Genomic DNA, 14,873 nt, shown 5'->3' on the forward strand with positions numbered 1-14,873 from the left:
AGTCACAAAATCTGGTCCAAATGAGGTAGACGTTTACTACACCTTGGATCCTCCTGATTACATATACTGTCTTTTGTTTCTTCCCGAGGTCATTTAGATCCTTCACCAAACGACTCACATTCCTTTTTATACGGATATATATTTTTAAAGAACTCAGCATTATCTGATTCTATAACCGTATTATTATGAATGTCGGGATTTTCTGATTTATGAACCAGAAATCGATATGCTTTACTATTTGTCGCATATCCTATGAAAACACAATCAACGGTTTTCGGTCCTATCTTTACCCTTTTGGATTTAGGAACTTGCACTTTTGCCAAACACCCCCACACTTTAAAATAATTCAAGTTGGGCTTCCTTCCTTTCCATTTTTCATATGGAATGGATTGTGTTTTGCTATGGGGCACTCGATTTAATATTCGATTAGCCGTAAGAATGGCTTCCCCCCACAAGTTCTGTGGCAAACCAGAACTTATCAACAACGCATTCATCATCTCCTTTAATGTGCGATTCTTTCTTTCCGCAATCCCATTAGAATGGAGCGTGTAAGGGGCTGTTGTTTGATGAATAATTCCATATTCTAAACATATTCGTAGCCGAAGCCGAGCGACGACAACGGCGCGAGGCTTGCTTTCTTCTTAACTCTTTAAGAGCTACAAGAAGAGCAATTATATATATACCCACCAAAAATCTTTTCCTCTTCCAATATGGGACAATGTCTCATTGTCAAGAGGGGGAACCTTAAAATTTTACTCAATTTTTTTTTATTTTTCCCTCCATTTCCCATTTTAAGACTATTTCATCTTAAATAACAAAAAACCTCAACAATTTTTACATATGAGAACAATGTAGTTCCGGCCTAAAAGAAACTCCCAAAAGTTTAAGTATGAAAGCTGCAAAATGGATATAGTTTAGGAAGTTTTTGATGTATTAAATCTTCCCAAAAAGGTATTCGCTCATGAATCTTTTTGTTCCTTTTTATTCACTCATCTACAAATAGTAAAATTATTTGAAAAAGCAGATAGAAGTTGAATTGCGTAAAAGAATCATTATACTGTCTTTGCAATCTAATTGGCTATAATCAGAGTGGATGTACCATTAAAGCTACGGTTTTAGCCGAATAGCCGAACCAGGAGCTTTGGCTCAGAGTTCGTTTGTGTTAAGAAGACTATTAAATAAGTTTCGGACCCAGTAACTCAAATGAATAGTGCATTCGATTGACATTTTGAACTTATAAACGTCACACAATGAATCCGTTTCTCACTATAATAAATTAGTACTCTTTTCTAAGCTCACGATATCAAGCTTACAATAATAAGTAACTTGTCGTAAGTGTATTTCACTTGAAGATGTAAAAATTTCATACACTATACGCGCACAGATCTTAAAACTCTAAAATAAACAGTATACTTGTCCAATTACAACAATCTACAACCCACGAATGCAAATGAAGTTCCATTTGGCAGTTCTACAAGCCTTAATTAAACATTTTGGACTCTCTGACATATAACAAGACACTGCTTAAAGTAACAAACTATATTTTGTGCAGAATTAGTGGAGCACCATGTTGGGGTTGCATAGTTAATATGGACTGAGGAGCATGTGCATAAGATGGAGACAGTTCGAATGAGAAGCGTTGTAGGATCATAGCCAAAGCAGTCTTTGCTTCTAACATGGCAAAATTTTGTCCGATGCATATTCTGGGACCCCAAGTAAATGGAAAAAAAGTGACTTGACCCTTTGTTGCACTTGAGACTCCATCTCTAAATCTTTCTGGATTGAACTTCTTTGCATCTTTACCCCATATCTCTTCATCGTGGTGTAATAAGATCACTGGTAATGAGAGTAGCACACCTTCTGGCAGAGATACATTTCCTAATATAGCATCCTCATTAGGCCGCCGGATTAGTGACACTACTGGGGAGTATAGCCTTAAAGACTCATACAAGATCATTGTCACCTGCAGCAAAAGGTACTCCATCAGTTATATATATCATGAAAAAAGACTTGACATAAGATTTGTGCCCAAACTATTCCTAGTGAAGTACTCATTTAGCTCGGGACCAGCCTGCAAATGAGAAAACCACATTTCATCTCCCTTTCTTTGGGGGTGGGGTGGGGGGCGAGTTGTCCCTAATGATCATAAGAGGATCTAGAGTTTTAAGTACATGGTTGAACAGTACTACAGCACTCATTACACTTTTGTCAAAATGAGAGTGAACTTAGTTTAATTATATTTTTTTCCTATAAATTGTTTGAGTTAAAGCAGAAACAATGGATGTGGACAAACCCACTGCCTATATACTGCATCTGCGCCTGCTCATGCTTGGATGGATCCACTAACATCAAGAAAGCAAGGATATAGAGTTGATTTCCCTAGGGGAAACATCGCTATATCTATTCCACTATCAAGCATAGATTAAAATGCAATTCTTGTCTAATCAAGTCCGAAGGTCTCAAAGTGGAGATATTTTCTATGATTTGAGTTTTAGAAGAAATCTACAAGATTGGGAGGTGCCAGAGTTCCAAAACTTGATTGACTTGCTCCATAAACAAAGCATACCGCGGGATATCCACGATGAATGGAAGTGAGGAGGCGGGGAACAATGAAATATTTTCGTTAAAGTCATACTATGAGAAGCTCTTGGTTAAGGAAGAGGTTGACTTTCCACGTAACTTGATTTGGATCCCTAAAGTACCAAGGCAGCTGTGTCTTTTCACTTGGTTAGCAATAAAAGGGGTGATTTTGACGGCTGAAAAATTGAGAAAGAGGAAGGTCACTTATGTGAGTTGGTGCTACATGTGCAAGGCTAACGTGGGACATCTTCTTCTATATCGTCAGGTAGTTACAAGGCTATGGTGGGAAATCCTGAGGTGGTTTGGTATTGGATGGGTGATGCCTGACACTATAAAGGAGTTAATGTTCAGCTGGAATAGTGGAAAATGAAGGAGAAATCGTAGGGCATGGAATGTGACTCCTCTCGCACTCATGTTGGTAGTTTGGAGATACCGAAATAGGAGAGCTTTTGAGGGTGTAAAAATGAATTTTGTACGGTTGAGGAGTGGCCTCTTATCCCTTTTACTTTTTGGTGCACTCATGAGATTCCTTTGTGTATTGAAGATTGGGTGTCGTTTGTAGAAACCATCTCTTTTTGTAGGTTTTCTTCTTTTTGGTATACTAAATTTATTACTTTATAAAAAAAAGCACCATCTAATTGCAATAACAGCCATAAATCCCATGGCTGAGTAATTGAACCAACAAACGAGGACACTTACAACTTTTAGACGATTCAATCCGTCAAAATCTGGTTTCTGATTACCAAAGACTTGAAACACCTCTTCTCTGGCTCGGCTCTGCCAATCTTGATGCCTACTCAACAATATTAGAGTCCACACAAGCAACACTGATGTAGTTTCTTGGCCAGCAACATAGAATAACTTGCATTCTTGAATGACTTCTTCAATGCTCATCGCAGAATCCTTGTGTCTATGCTGTTCAGCTTCTGTAAAATTAGATTCCAACAATATACCAAGTAGATCCTCATTACTCGCCTCTCCTGCTTTCATTGCCTTCACTCTTTTATCAATAATGCCTCTTATCGAGGCCCGAACATCCTTTTCAACTTCCTTCATTCTTCTGTTCCTCTTTGTTGGCAAAAACCTGTGAAATAGTTTAATAATTAAGTAATCTGAAAAAGGGAAAGCAATATGCATCAACAAAATAATCAAACATTAGAGTGAGAGTTAACCGTGTTGCACTTCCCGATGAACTTTGAGTAGGAGTAATATGACTATTGTTAAAGCAAATCAAATTACCTCCAGCCTGGTATATAAACCGAGCGTATAGCTTCTACAAAATACTGAGCTTGTTCCTTCTGAAGTTCAAATATCCTTTTACCTTCTTCAAAGTTACTGCCAAAAGCTGTCCGAGAGATCACATCGCTACTTAATTGTTCAAGGTGAGGCCATACATCTATCTCATGTGAGCCCTTAATTGAAACAATATCTTCCCATTTGCACAGCATCTCAGTGCAGCTCAAGCAAAAAGCTGGAAGCATATGCTGTTTAAGAAATGGTTAAGAGAAAAAACTCAATGAACGGACAGTTCTTCAAAATGTATCGACTTTGTAATCAGGAACACAAGATGGTTCCAAAAACATACCTCAAAAAAGAATCATAATTAAGTTGCTGTTTCAATGAAAAGAAGAGTAAAGAAAACATAAAAATACAACTTAAACCGAATCCATTGCAGTTACAAACCTTTAGCTTCTCTAGATGGAAAGCTGGATTGATGATTTTTCTATGTTTGGCCCATTTGTCTTCCTCTAGGCTTACTAGTCCTTGTACTAATAGCTTGGTAACTGGATTTCCATGAGGCTTTTGATACAGATAGTATTTGGAAAATATTTCCTTTATAAGCTCAGGGTCCATGATAAGAACCAGTGGTTTCGGACCTAACCATACAAAGGATTTTTTACCTGCAAGCAGATGTTTCCATATTAACTACTCCAAACTGAAGATGAATATCTATCCAACATAAAAATGAAACTATCAGGGCTTTTGAAAGATTAAAAAAGCGAGCAGGACAGAAGAAGGCACAATGCAAGATCTTCAAAATCCATGTTCCAAAACCTAACCTTGCAATTAAAATAAGGGCCAGTTTAATTGGTTACACTCCTCTTATGATGTCTTATAGCGATCTTTATAGCTTCTCTTTTGAATGCACTCACTGGTATAACAATGTTGGGAAGGAAGCAATTGCTGCGTCAATAATAGGAGGCTTTGTTTTTATCAGGAAATACCAAGAGTGGCTCTTTTGTTAAAAGATTAGTGAACCTAAATGCAGAAGAAGAAGATCAAGCTAATGTGGAAAATGCAACATAACTGGATCTTCTCAGTTGGCTCATGTTACATAGAGTTAAACAAGGTCCCCGGAAGCAATCATACTTGGCCTTGGAAGCAACTATGAAAAACTAAAGCACCCTATTAGTTAGCATGTTTCATGTGGCTGCTTACACATGAAGACACGCCTAACCCAATGTAATCTACAACGAAGGGGGATGATGATTTGCAGTAAGTGCTACTTGTCTAATATGGTCGAGGAGAGCAGCAATCATTTCTTTCCGCAGTGCACGATGGCTAGTCAATTCTGGAACTTATTTTTCAATTTGTTCAATCTTTCGTTTGTCATGCCTAATACAATGACAGATTTACTGATCAGGGGATTAAAAAGTCAGTGAAGATAACATGGAACACAGTACCAGCTTGCATAGGATCAGAGTTCAGTTAATCATGCAATTGTTTATCTTCTTTTAAGTTTAGTGCCTAAGAACAAAGTTGAGGTGGGTTGTACCGACTAAACCCCCATACTTTGGGGATTCAAGATCCAACTTCATGTCTTCAGCAAGTAAGACAGAGAATGTGATAAGTAGAATTAGTGGAGGGATAAACAAATTGAAATCTTGACACAACTGGTCTTTATCTATTTCAGCTGGACAATTTTATAAGAGATTCAAGTTATTCAGTCAACTAAGTGGTTATGAGTAAAGCATCCAAGAAGTGGATTGAGAACCATGCAGTCTCATGCTCAAATCGCAGCAGAGACAAAAATGCTATGTGACTTATTACCCGATACAGGTACCCTGTGAAATTGGGAAAAAATCAGAAATAGCTTGATTTACAATTGGTAACTGAAAAATAGTCACAGTTTTAAAAGTAATCGAAATTTAGCCATTTTTTCATATAAAGATAAATGTGAACAAAAATATCCTTAAAAATAGGAAAAAATTCCAGTATATTATACTGCAATTTCGAATTTTTTACATATGAGATTACAAATGTGCTAGAATTCCAACATAATATACTACAAGTTTATAAGCAAGAGCTCCATAATTTAGCACATTATGCTGTAACTTTCCGTGTTTCAACAAGGGTATTTTTGTCTAGATTTTATCTCCGCATAAAATAATGGCTATTTTTTCAATGACTTTGCAAACGCTAGCTATTTTTCGATTACTCACTCCGAAAACTGGTTAACCTATGTAAAATTAGACGAGAGGCGCACAAACTGTCCCGAACAATATGGTTAGAAAATAAAAGAGTGGTCATGAGTGAAGAAAATGAACGAGGGATTTGTGAAACATACCATATTTCTTGATGGTGTCAAGAAAGAAAGGCACCAATCTTGGTGCAATATCATCAGAAAGATTCATGGGTTTGGAATTAGCTTCCTTAATCATACCAGAAAGCTCCTTCATATCCCCATACAAAATCTTGTAGGAGTTGCCTTTGAGACCTTGTTTCCTCAATAGTTTTTCCAGCTTCTTTGGTCTGAACCAAACCCAATTCAGTACTCTCCAAATACACACCACTAGAGTAATTATTATGGCAGCACAAGATGCTGTTATTATGATTTGAACAGTCTCCATTTTCACTCACTATTTGTGCCCCAGTATAGAATAGCTACTTGATTTTTTTTTTCTCTTTCTACAACTTGCATATTATATATTACTCCCGCATCCACTGATTGTTTGGTTCTGACAACTTTGAAAAGAAAGTTATAATTCTTTCTTAATATCTGAAAAAAAATTAAATATTGTGAACCACAAACAAAACCAAAAAATCGATCGAAGGGAGTATCTACCAAGTTCGTGAATCATGTGGGATAAAACCAAAAGGTCTCCATCAATGACTAGCAAATCCGACAAAATAACAGAATTCAACCACTACCTCTATTTAATTTTATGTGAATGTGAACCTCATTTATGAAAAGATAAAAAGATAATGAAATTATGATCTTAAATACTTTTGTAGTTATAAAATTATGATATTAACAGTAAAATAAAATTTTAAAATAAATTATTTCTAACTATAACAGTATCTTTTTTTCTCCACAAATTTACAAAAGGGATGTTAATTGCGATGTGGTACACTGGGAGAAAAGAAGAAGAAAAGTAAGAGGAAAAAACTTTGGTAGATATGAAGAGCGTGTCTGTAGTCTGTAGAAGATCTTTTTCTTTTTTCCCTTTTGAGGTTCATACTAGTTAGAGAGTTAGTAAACTAAGTGAAATTTTTTTATAGAAGAAATTCAAGACACGAACACTTTTTTGGGGCTCAATTTCTTACTAAATGAAGAAATTTTTAAAATGCCCAAAAGAGTTAATACATCAAAATTCTCCTATACATACATGTTTTGCAATTTTCATACTTAAACTATGGAGAATTTCTTAAACTATGGAGAGTTTCTATTACCCATGAATTACATTGTTCTTTATTAACATAGCAGACAAGGTGAGATGCTCTGATGGTAAGCACCCTCCACTTCCAACCAAGAGGTTGTGAGTTCGATTCATTCCAAGAGCAAGGTGGGGAGTTCTTGGAGGGAAGGATGCCGAGTTTCTATTGAAAACAGCCTCTCTACCCCAGGGTAGGGGTAAGGTCTGCGTACACACTACCCTCTCTAGACCCCACTAGTGGAATTATACTGGGAGGAAAGGATGCCGAGTTTCTATTGGAAACAGCCTCTCTACCCCAGGGTAGGGGTAAGGTCTGCGTATACACTACCCTCTCCAGACCCCACTAGTGAAATTATACTGGGTTGTTATTGTTGTTGTTGTTGTTTATTAACATAGCCCCCCACCCCCAAGGAAAATGATGTGTTGTCTGCAGGGGCGGATCCACCTCTCAACCTACGGGTTCACGTGAACCTAGTAAATTTTGTTCAAACAATGTAAATGTGTTCGAAAAATTTACTAAATATTTATAAATAATTGAATGTGTACCCAGTTACTATTAAAAATTTAATCGGAATCGTTGCAGAAACCCATAAGCATTAAATCTTGGATCTGTCTCTAGTTGCATGAGTCTCACCCTCCAAAAATCCCTTTTAAAACTGCCATGTGGCAATACACTTGAAATAAAGCTTCTTTTTTTTTAAACATATGAGAACAATGTAGTATAGAGGATTATAGAAGCCTCCATAGTTTAAGCATGAAACTTGCAAAACGAGCACATTTAGGAGAGTTTTGGTATATTAACTCTTCCCAAAAAGAATTTGCTCATGAATCTTTTTCTACCTTTTATTCCATTTTATGCACTTATCTACTAGTAGTAAAATTATTTGAAAAAGTAGATGAAGCTGAATTTTGTAAAGAATTATTATACTATCTTTGCAATTTATTTGGTATAATGAGGGACGGATGCACCATTAAAGCTACGGGTTTAGCTGAATCAATAGTTTTGGCTCAGACTCTATATAAGTATTAAAAAATCTACTAAATTACCAGTTACTCAAATAATTAGTGCATTCACTTACATTTTGAACTCATAAACTTCAAATAATATATCCACCTCTGGCTATAATAAGTTGGTACTCTTTTTCTAAGCTCATAATATCGAGCTTACTGATGTGTGGCTATAATTCCATAATTTCGTACATTATGTGCCTTGCATTTTACATGCTTTAATGATAAATTATACTTTATTTGCGCATAATGGAGTCTATTTTATGTGTAGGTGAATTGGAGATGAAAGTAGAGCAAAAGGGATACTTAAACATTGAAAGTGTGCTCGAGAACAGTAAAAAGGAAAGACCTGGCGAGGCCAGCCAAAGGCCAGGCTGAACTAGGTTTTAGCCTGGCGAGGCCAGCCAAATTCCAGGCGTTAGGCTGGCCATGCCAGGCCTGAGGCCAGGTCTAGTCCGAGTTTTGAAGACTTAATTCGTTCCGGGTTTGACTAGGACTTGGCCTACACGTTTAGGGTTTCTTCTACACATATAAATAGACCTAAAAACACTACTTGGAGGGACGTTTTTGGCAGCCAAAGGCAAGAATAGCTGGTGGAATCACCCTTTGGGAGTTAGAATCATCATTTCTACATCTTTTCATCGTTACTCTGTATTTTAATTATGTAAAATATTTGGGATATCGTTACTATGAGTATGAGTAGCTAAATTCCTAATCTAGGATTTTGATGGAACCTATTGAAGGATAATTTTCTTGTTACGTTAATATAGATTTGCCATAGTATTTTCTCTATTTGTTCAACTATATTATTCTTGTGGTTGATTGAAGGGCCCTCAATTAGCTGTGCCTATTTAGTATGTATTACTCAGGAGAGAGTGCATATTTAGGTAGTTGTTGAATAACATCACTCCTAAACGTATATGAGGGATCAATACGGAGGTTTAAAAGTGGGTTTAGGGATAACAAAACCTTGATGCGATCTGAGTGAGCTGTACTTAATGCCAGCTAGCGTAATTCGGGAGAATATACCTAGTAAATTTTGGTAATTACTCTGGAGAGAGTTACGACAATTAGAGTGCTCATGGTCGATAGAGAAGACTTAGGCAAATTTATAGAAAACGTAGCAGAAAAGATTCCGACAATAGGGAAAATCACAACCTTAGATCATTTCAATTCTTGTTTACAACCCATTCGTAGTTAGTTGTTAATTATTACATTTTCATTACGTAATATTTAGTTAATAAAACCCAATCTGTTACTTAAATATTTTTGAAGATTGATTGTGTGAATTTGTGCGAGTCTAGTAGCTGTGTTTGATAGGTTAATTCCTTGTGGGATTCGACTCCGGACTTATTAGTCGGAATATATTTGCAATGACCGCTTAGTCCTTTATATAAGGCATAGTTGGGCGTGATCAAATTTTGGCGCCATTGCCGGGGAATTAACGGTGTTATTAATTGCAACTAAAAGAAGTGCTAGAATTCTTAGTGTAGTCAATTTTCTCCATTCTAAACCAAATACATTGAAATTTTAACGTTTGTAGTCTTGGGTGTTACAGGTGCATGCCTAGGAACTCCTCAAGAACTGGTGAATTGCTTGAAGTGTTATCAGATCCTGAGAAAGTTTTCAAGGCACTAAATCATGCAAACAAGAAAAGCGAACAGCAACGAAACTCGACAGAACAAATCGAACCAACCATGGCTGACGGAATAGAAAATCCAATCAACATCAGAAACAATGAGAATGAACCAAACATTCGGGGTGTGGTGCCTCTTGTACCAGAAACAACATTATACGATTGGGCACAGCCCACTGCTGCCAATCTGGCAACCGCAATTGCAGTCCCTCAGATACAAGCAGAACCATTTCAAATCACAAATAACATGCTATATTTGTTGCAGAACAAGGGACTGTTCTCAGGGTCACACATTGAAGATCCTCAGCAGCACTTGAAGAATTTACTGTCAATATGTTTAACGCAAAGGCAACCTAACGTAACACCATACGCAATAAAGCTTTTGTTGTTCCCATTCTCGCTGACAGGAGAAGCTCAGACTTGGCTTAATTCACTCCCCATAAATTCCATCACTACTTGGGAGGAATTAGTCAAGAAATTTTTGAACAAATTCTATCCACCAAATAAAACTGCCCAACAGATTGATGATATATTGAGCTACAGGCAGAGACCAACAGAATCACTAAAAGAAATGTGGGAGAGGTTCAAGGGCATGCTGGTTAAGTGTCCACATCATGGTATTCCAGATCAGATGTTGGGGCAGAGATTCTACATGGGACTGGCTGACAGCTTAAAGGCTAATGTTGATGCTTCAGCAGGTAGAGCATTTCTGAGTAAAACATTCGCAGAATGCAAGATCCTACTTGATAAGATGGCACAAAACTCTGGACGGATGACAAGAGCCTCCACGATCACTCCGGTAGTTCACTCAGTGGCGTTGGACCCAAACAACTCCATAGCTGAGAATGTGGCCACTCTAATGACACAAATGAGTATCCTCACCAAAAAGATTGATGAATCAGGCCAGAAGCAGCAGGTTCACATAGTTGACACAACTAATGGGGGCTTATGTACACCATGCATTAACCAACTATATGTTTGCTCGTGGAGTGCGGAAGGTGACAACCAGCAATATCAGGAAGATATGAATTATGTAGCCAACTATGGGGGACAGAGGCAAGGTGGTCAGAATTGGGGTCAACATAATCAAAAATATAGACCAGCGTAGCAGCAGTACAATAACAACAACAATCTTGGAGCTATGTGACCACTGGGTCAAGTTGCGCCTTACCAAAGGCAACAGGGCTACATCCAGCAAAATCAGCAGCTGACTTATCAACAACCTCAACAACAATAGATTATGAGACCAGATGATAGGTTTACTAAACTTGAGGGAATGCTGGACAACAACAATTGATTGGGTCCACGGGAAAAATACAACAGAGGGTAGACTCGCATGAATCAGCGATAAAGGGTATTGAGATTCAATTAGGACAAATTTCTATGGCCCTAAACAATCGTCCCCAAGGGATATTACCTGCAGATACACAAGTCAATCCAAAAGAATAGGGCCCGAAACAGCTTATGGTAGTGAGTCTACGAAATGGTAGAGACCTAGATCTGGAGCAAGAGATGGCTCGCAAAAGCCGGCCTACTGAAACACCTGTGCCTGTACCCATCAAGATAGATGACTCAACAGGGTTAACAGAGGTGACGGTACAACATGCGCCAGCTAAAACAAGCAAAGAAAAAGAAGTCGTGAAGGAAACTAAGTCAGAGCAAGAGAAGGCAGCAGAAACAGTGCCAGAGCAGGTTTAAAATCAAATCACAGGAAAGAAGTGGCCTCCAGCACCCTTCCCCTAAATATTGGCCAAATATCAAAAAGATGAGCAATATAAGAAATTCTTGGAGATGTTGAAGCAAATTCAGGTAAACATTCCATTGATTGACGCCTTAAAGGAAATGTCGGGTTATGCAAAAATAATGAAGGACTCAATGTCTCGTAAGTTCGACTTTCAAGACTTGGCCACGGTTACACTGACTCAGACATGTAGTGCTGTTGTGACAAGACCCATAGCTGAGAAGTTATCAGATCCAGGGAGTTTCACAATCCCATGCACAATAGGCAACTATGCATTTGCTAAGGCACTTTGTGATTTGGGGGCAAGCATAAACTTGATGCCCTTGACTATCTACAAAAGGTTAGGCATTGGAAGAGCTAGACCCACGTCTATGTTATTACAGCTGGCCGACCGGACAGTGAAGAGGCCCTCTGGTATCCTTGATGATGTATTAGTACAGGTGGGGAAGTTTGTTTTCCCAGCAAATTTTGTCATTTTAGACTGCCGGGTTGACGAGGATATTCCCATAATTTTGGGAAGGCCATTCTTGGCCACTGGGAGAGCCCTAATTGATTGTGAAACTGGAGAGCTAAAGATGATATTGAACGATGAAGAGATAACGTTTAATGTGCAGAAATCTATGTGGCGACCCAGTGAGTTTGCTAACTTCTCTCTGATAGAAGCTGTGGATGTGATCTTGGAGGAGGAAGATGAGACTCTGAATGCAAAAGACCCTCTAGCAGCATGCCTCGTGAACTTAGAAGAAATGAATGGTGAAAACTTAGCAGAGTGGGTTTTGGCCCTTGAGGGGCGAGGGTACTGGAAAAGAGAGCTCGAATTCGAGACCTTACACTTAGAAGAAAGAAAAACACCTCCAGCTAAGCCGTCAATTGAAGAACCACCACAGTTGGAACTAAAATCGTTACTTCTCACCTCAGGTACGCTTTCTTGGGACCTAAATCCACTTTACCTGTTATTATCTCATCCAGTTTGTTAGATGTGCAGGCAGAATAGCTTTTACAGGTGTTAATGGAATGCAAGACTGCAATGGGCCGGACCATTGCATATATTAGGGTGATCAACCCGACATTTTGTATGCATAAGATTCAATTGGAAGATGAGCACAACCCTTCCAGAGAACATCAAAGAAGGCTAAACCCTAACATGAAAGAAGTGGTGAAGAAAGAAGTGATCAAGTGGTTAGATGCGGAAATCATCTTCCCAATCTCTGACAACAACTAGGTTAGCCCACTTCAGTGTGTGCCAAAGAAGGGTGGAATGACTGTAGTGCCCAGTGAGAATAATGAGTTAATCTCAACTCGTACAGTTACAGGTTAGCGAATTTGTATGGATTATAGAAAACTGAACACAGCCACCCAGAAAGACCATTTTCCTTTACCATTCATTGACCAAATGTTGGATAGACTGGCAGGGAGGTCTCACTTCTGCTTTTTGGATGGGTACTCGGGGTACAATCAGATTTCAATAGCCCTTGAGGATAGAGAGAAGACATCATTCACTTGCCCGTATGTCATCTTTGCCTTACGGAGAATGCCGTTTGGCCTATGCAATGCACCGGCCACCTTTCAGAGGTGTATGTTAGCCATTTTCACTGAAATGGTTGAAGATATTATGGAAGTCTTTATGGATGATTTCTCTGTGGTAGGGGATTCATTTATAGACTCTCTACATAATTTAAGAAGAGTGTTGAAAAGGTGTGTGGAGACAAATTTAGTGCTGAACTGGGAGAAGTGCCATTTTATGGTACAAGAAGGTATAGTACTAGGGCATCGAGTGTCCAGTAAGGGTATTGAGGTTAACCATGCTAAGGTTGAGGTGATTGAGAAGTTGTCACTGCCTACTTCAGTTAAGGCAGTAAGAAGTTTCCTCGGGCACGCCGGGTTCTACAGGCGATTTATAAAGGATTTCTCTAAAATTGCTAACCCCTTATGTAAACTCCTTGAAAAGGATCATTCTTTTGTGATTTTTGATGACTGCAGGTTAGCATTTGAGGAGCTGAAGAGGAGACTGGTGACTGCACGAATCATCGTTGCACCTAACTGGGAGCAACCATTTGAGCTCATATGTGATGCGAGTGACTATGCTATAGGAGCAGTCCTGGGGCAGCGGAAGGACAAACTGGTGCACCCAATTTACTATGCAAGCAGAACGCTAAGTGGTGCACAACTCAATTATACCGTGACTGAGAAAGAGATATTGGATGTGGTGTTTGCATTAGACAAATTTAGGTCTTATTTGATTAGTTCAAAAGTGATTGTTTATACTGACCATGCAGCACTTAGGTACCTGATAGCAAAGAAGGAGTCAAAGCCACGCTTGATCCGTTGGGTTCTTTTGCTACAAGAATTTGATTTGGAGATCCGCGATAGAAAAAGGGCAGATAACCAAGTGGCAGACCACCTTTCAAGGTTGGAGGGAGCTGAAAAGAAAGTCGAGGTAGAAGATATAACTGAGACATTCCCAGATGAACAATTACTAGCAGTGACATTGGAGGAAGCGCCATGGTATGCAGACATTGCAAACTACCTGGCAAGCGGTAATGTCCCCTATGATCTTTCCTCTGTTCAAAAGAAAAAGTTCTTTCATGACTGTCACATGTATTATTGGGATGAGCCTTACCTGTTCAGGATTTGTGTTGATAACATGATCCGGAGATGTATCCCTGAGATAGACCAATCTTCTGTTTTGTAGGCTTGTCATGCATCACCATATGGTGGCCACTTTGGAGGAGTAAGGATCGCCGCGAAAGTGCTGGAATCGGGCTTCTACTGGGCGACAATGTTCAAATATGCACACTTATGGGTGAAAGGTTGTGACGAATGCCAACGAACTAGGAATATTTCCCGCCGACATGAGATGCCTATGAACCCAATTCAAGAGGTAAAAGTGTTTGACGTGTGGGGAATCGATTTCATGGGGCCTTTCATTAGCCCATATAGTAACAAATACATACTCGTAACTGTGGACTACGTTTCAAAATGGGTGAAGGCTGCAGCGCTCCCGACAAATGAAGCTAAGGGGGTAATTGGTTTTTTGAGATAGAACATATTCACCCGATTTGTCACTCCAAGGGCGATAATCAGTGACGGAGGCACTCACTTCTGCAATCGAGCCTTCACAAAGCTGTTAGAAAAGTATGGTGTACATCACAAAGTTTCCACCCCATATCATCCACAAACGAGTGGGCAAGTAGAAGTGTCGAACAAAGAGATAAAAAGTGTTTTGACAAAGACCGTGAATGCTACAAGA

The 14,873-nt window shown here is 38.8% G+C and overlaps 2 protein-coding genes across 2 annotated transcripts; one reads left to right on the forward strand and one right to left on the reverse strand.

The window, feature by feature from the left end:
• Nucleotides 1-1,315: 1,315 nt before the first annotated feature.
• Nucleotides 1,316-6,714, reverse strand: LOC104109609 (cytochrome P450 CYP72A219-like). The gene is made up of 5 exons (XM_009618958.4): nt 6,149-6,714; nt 4,264-4,481; nt 3,820-4,064; nt 3,280-3,664; nt 1,316-1,963 (listed from the first exon to the last, which is right to left on the reverse strand). Exons 1-5 carry the CDS (start codon nt 6,429-6,431, stop codon nt 1,538-1,540), a joined length of 1,557 nt encoding a protein of 518 aa, XP_009617253.1. The 5' UTR covers nt 6,432-6,714; the 3' UTR covers nt 1,316-1,537.
• A 3,094-nt stretch (nt 6,715-9,808) lies between these two features.
• On the forward strand, nt 9,809-12,676 carry LOC138895414 (uncharacterized). The gene is made up of 5 exons (XM_070180099.1): nt 9,809-10,754; nt 11,381-11,574; nt 11,692-11,887; nt 11,969-12,541; nt 12,609-12,676. Exons 1-5 carry the CDS (start codon nt 9,809-9,811, stop codon nt 12,674-12,676), a joined length of 1,977 nt encoding a protein of 658 aa, XP_070036200.1.
• Nucleotides 12,677-14,873: the final 2,197 nt, after the last annotated feature.

Source organism: Nicotiana tomentosiformis, chromosome 7 (genome assembly GCF_000390325.3).
Source record: "Nicotiana tomentosiformis chromosome 7, ASM39032v3, whole genome shotgun sequence".
NCBI classification, from domain to species: Eukaryota; Viridiplantae; Streptophyta; class Magnoliopsida; order Solanales; family Solanaceae; genus Nicotiana; species Nicotiana tomentosiformis.

Excerpts from the sequence above, each read along its gene's own strand:
- LOC104109609 (XM_009618958.4), bottom strand. The coding sequence starts at position 6,431 with ATGGAGACTGTTCAAATCATAATAACAGCATCTTGTGCTGCCATAATA. Across the intron at positions 3,665-3,819 it reads GTTTATATACCAGGCTGGAG|GTTTTTGCCAACAAAGAGGA; the intron begins GTAATTTGATTT and ends ACTATTTCACAG. Across the intron at positions 1,964-3,279 it reads GATTGAATCGTCTAAAAGTT|GTGACAATGATCTTGTATGA; the intron begins GTAAGTGTCCTC and ends CTTTTGCTGCAG.
- LOC138895414 (XM_070180099.1), top strand. The coding sequence starts at position 9,809 with ATGCCTAGGAACTCCTCAAGAACTGGTGAATTGCTTGAAGTGTTATCA. Across the intron at positions 10,755-11,380 it reads CACTCTAATGACACAAATGA|ATCTGGAGCAAGAGATGGCT; the intron begins GTATCCTCACCA and ends GTAGAGACCTAG. Across the intron at positions 11,575-11,691 it reads CAGAAACAGTGCCAGAGCAG|GTAAACATTCCATTGATTGA; the intron begins GTTTAAAATCAA and ends AAGCAAATTCAG.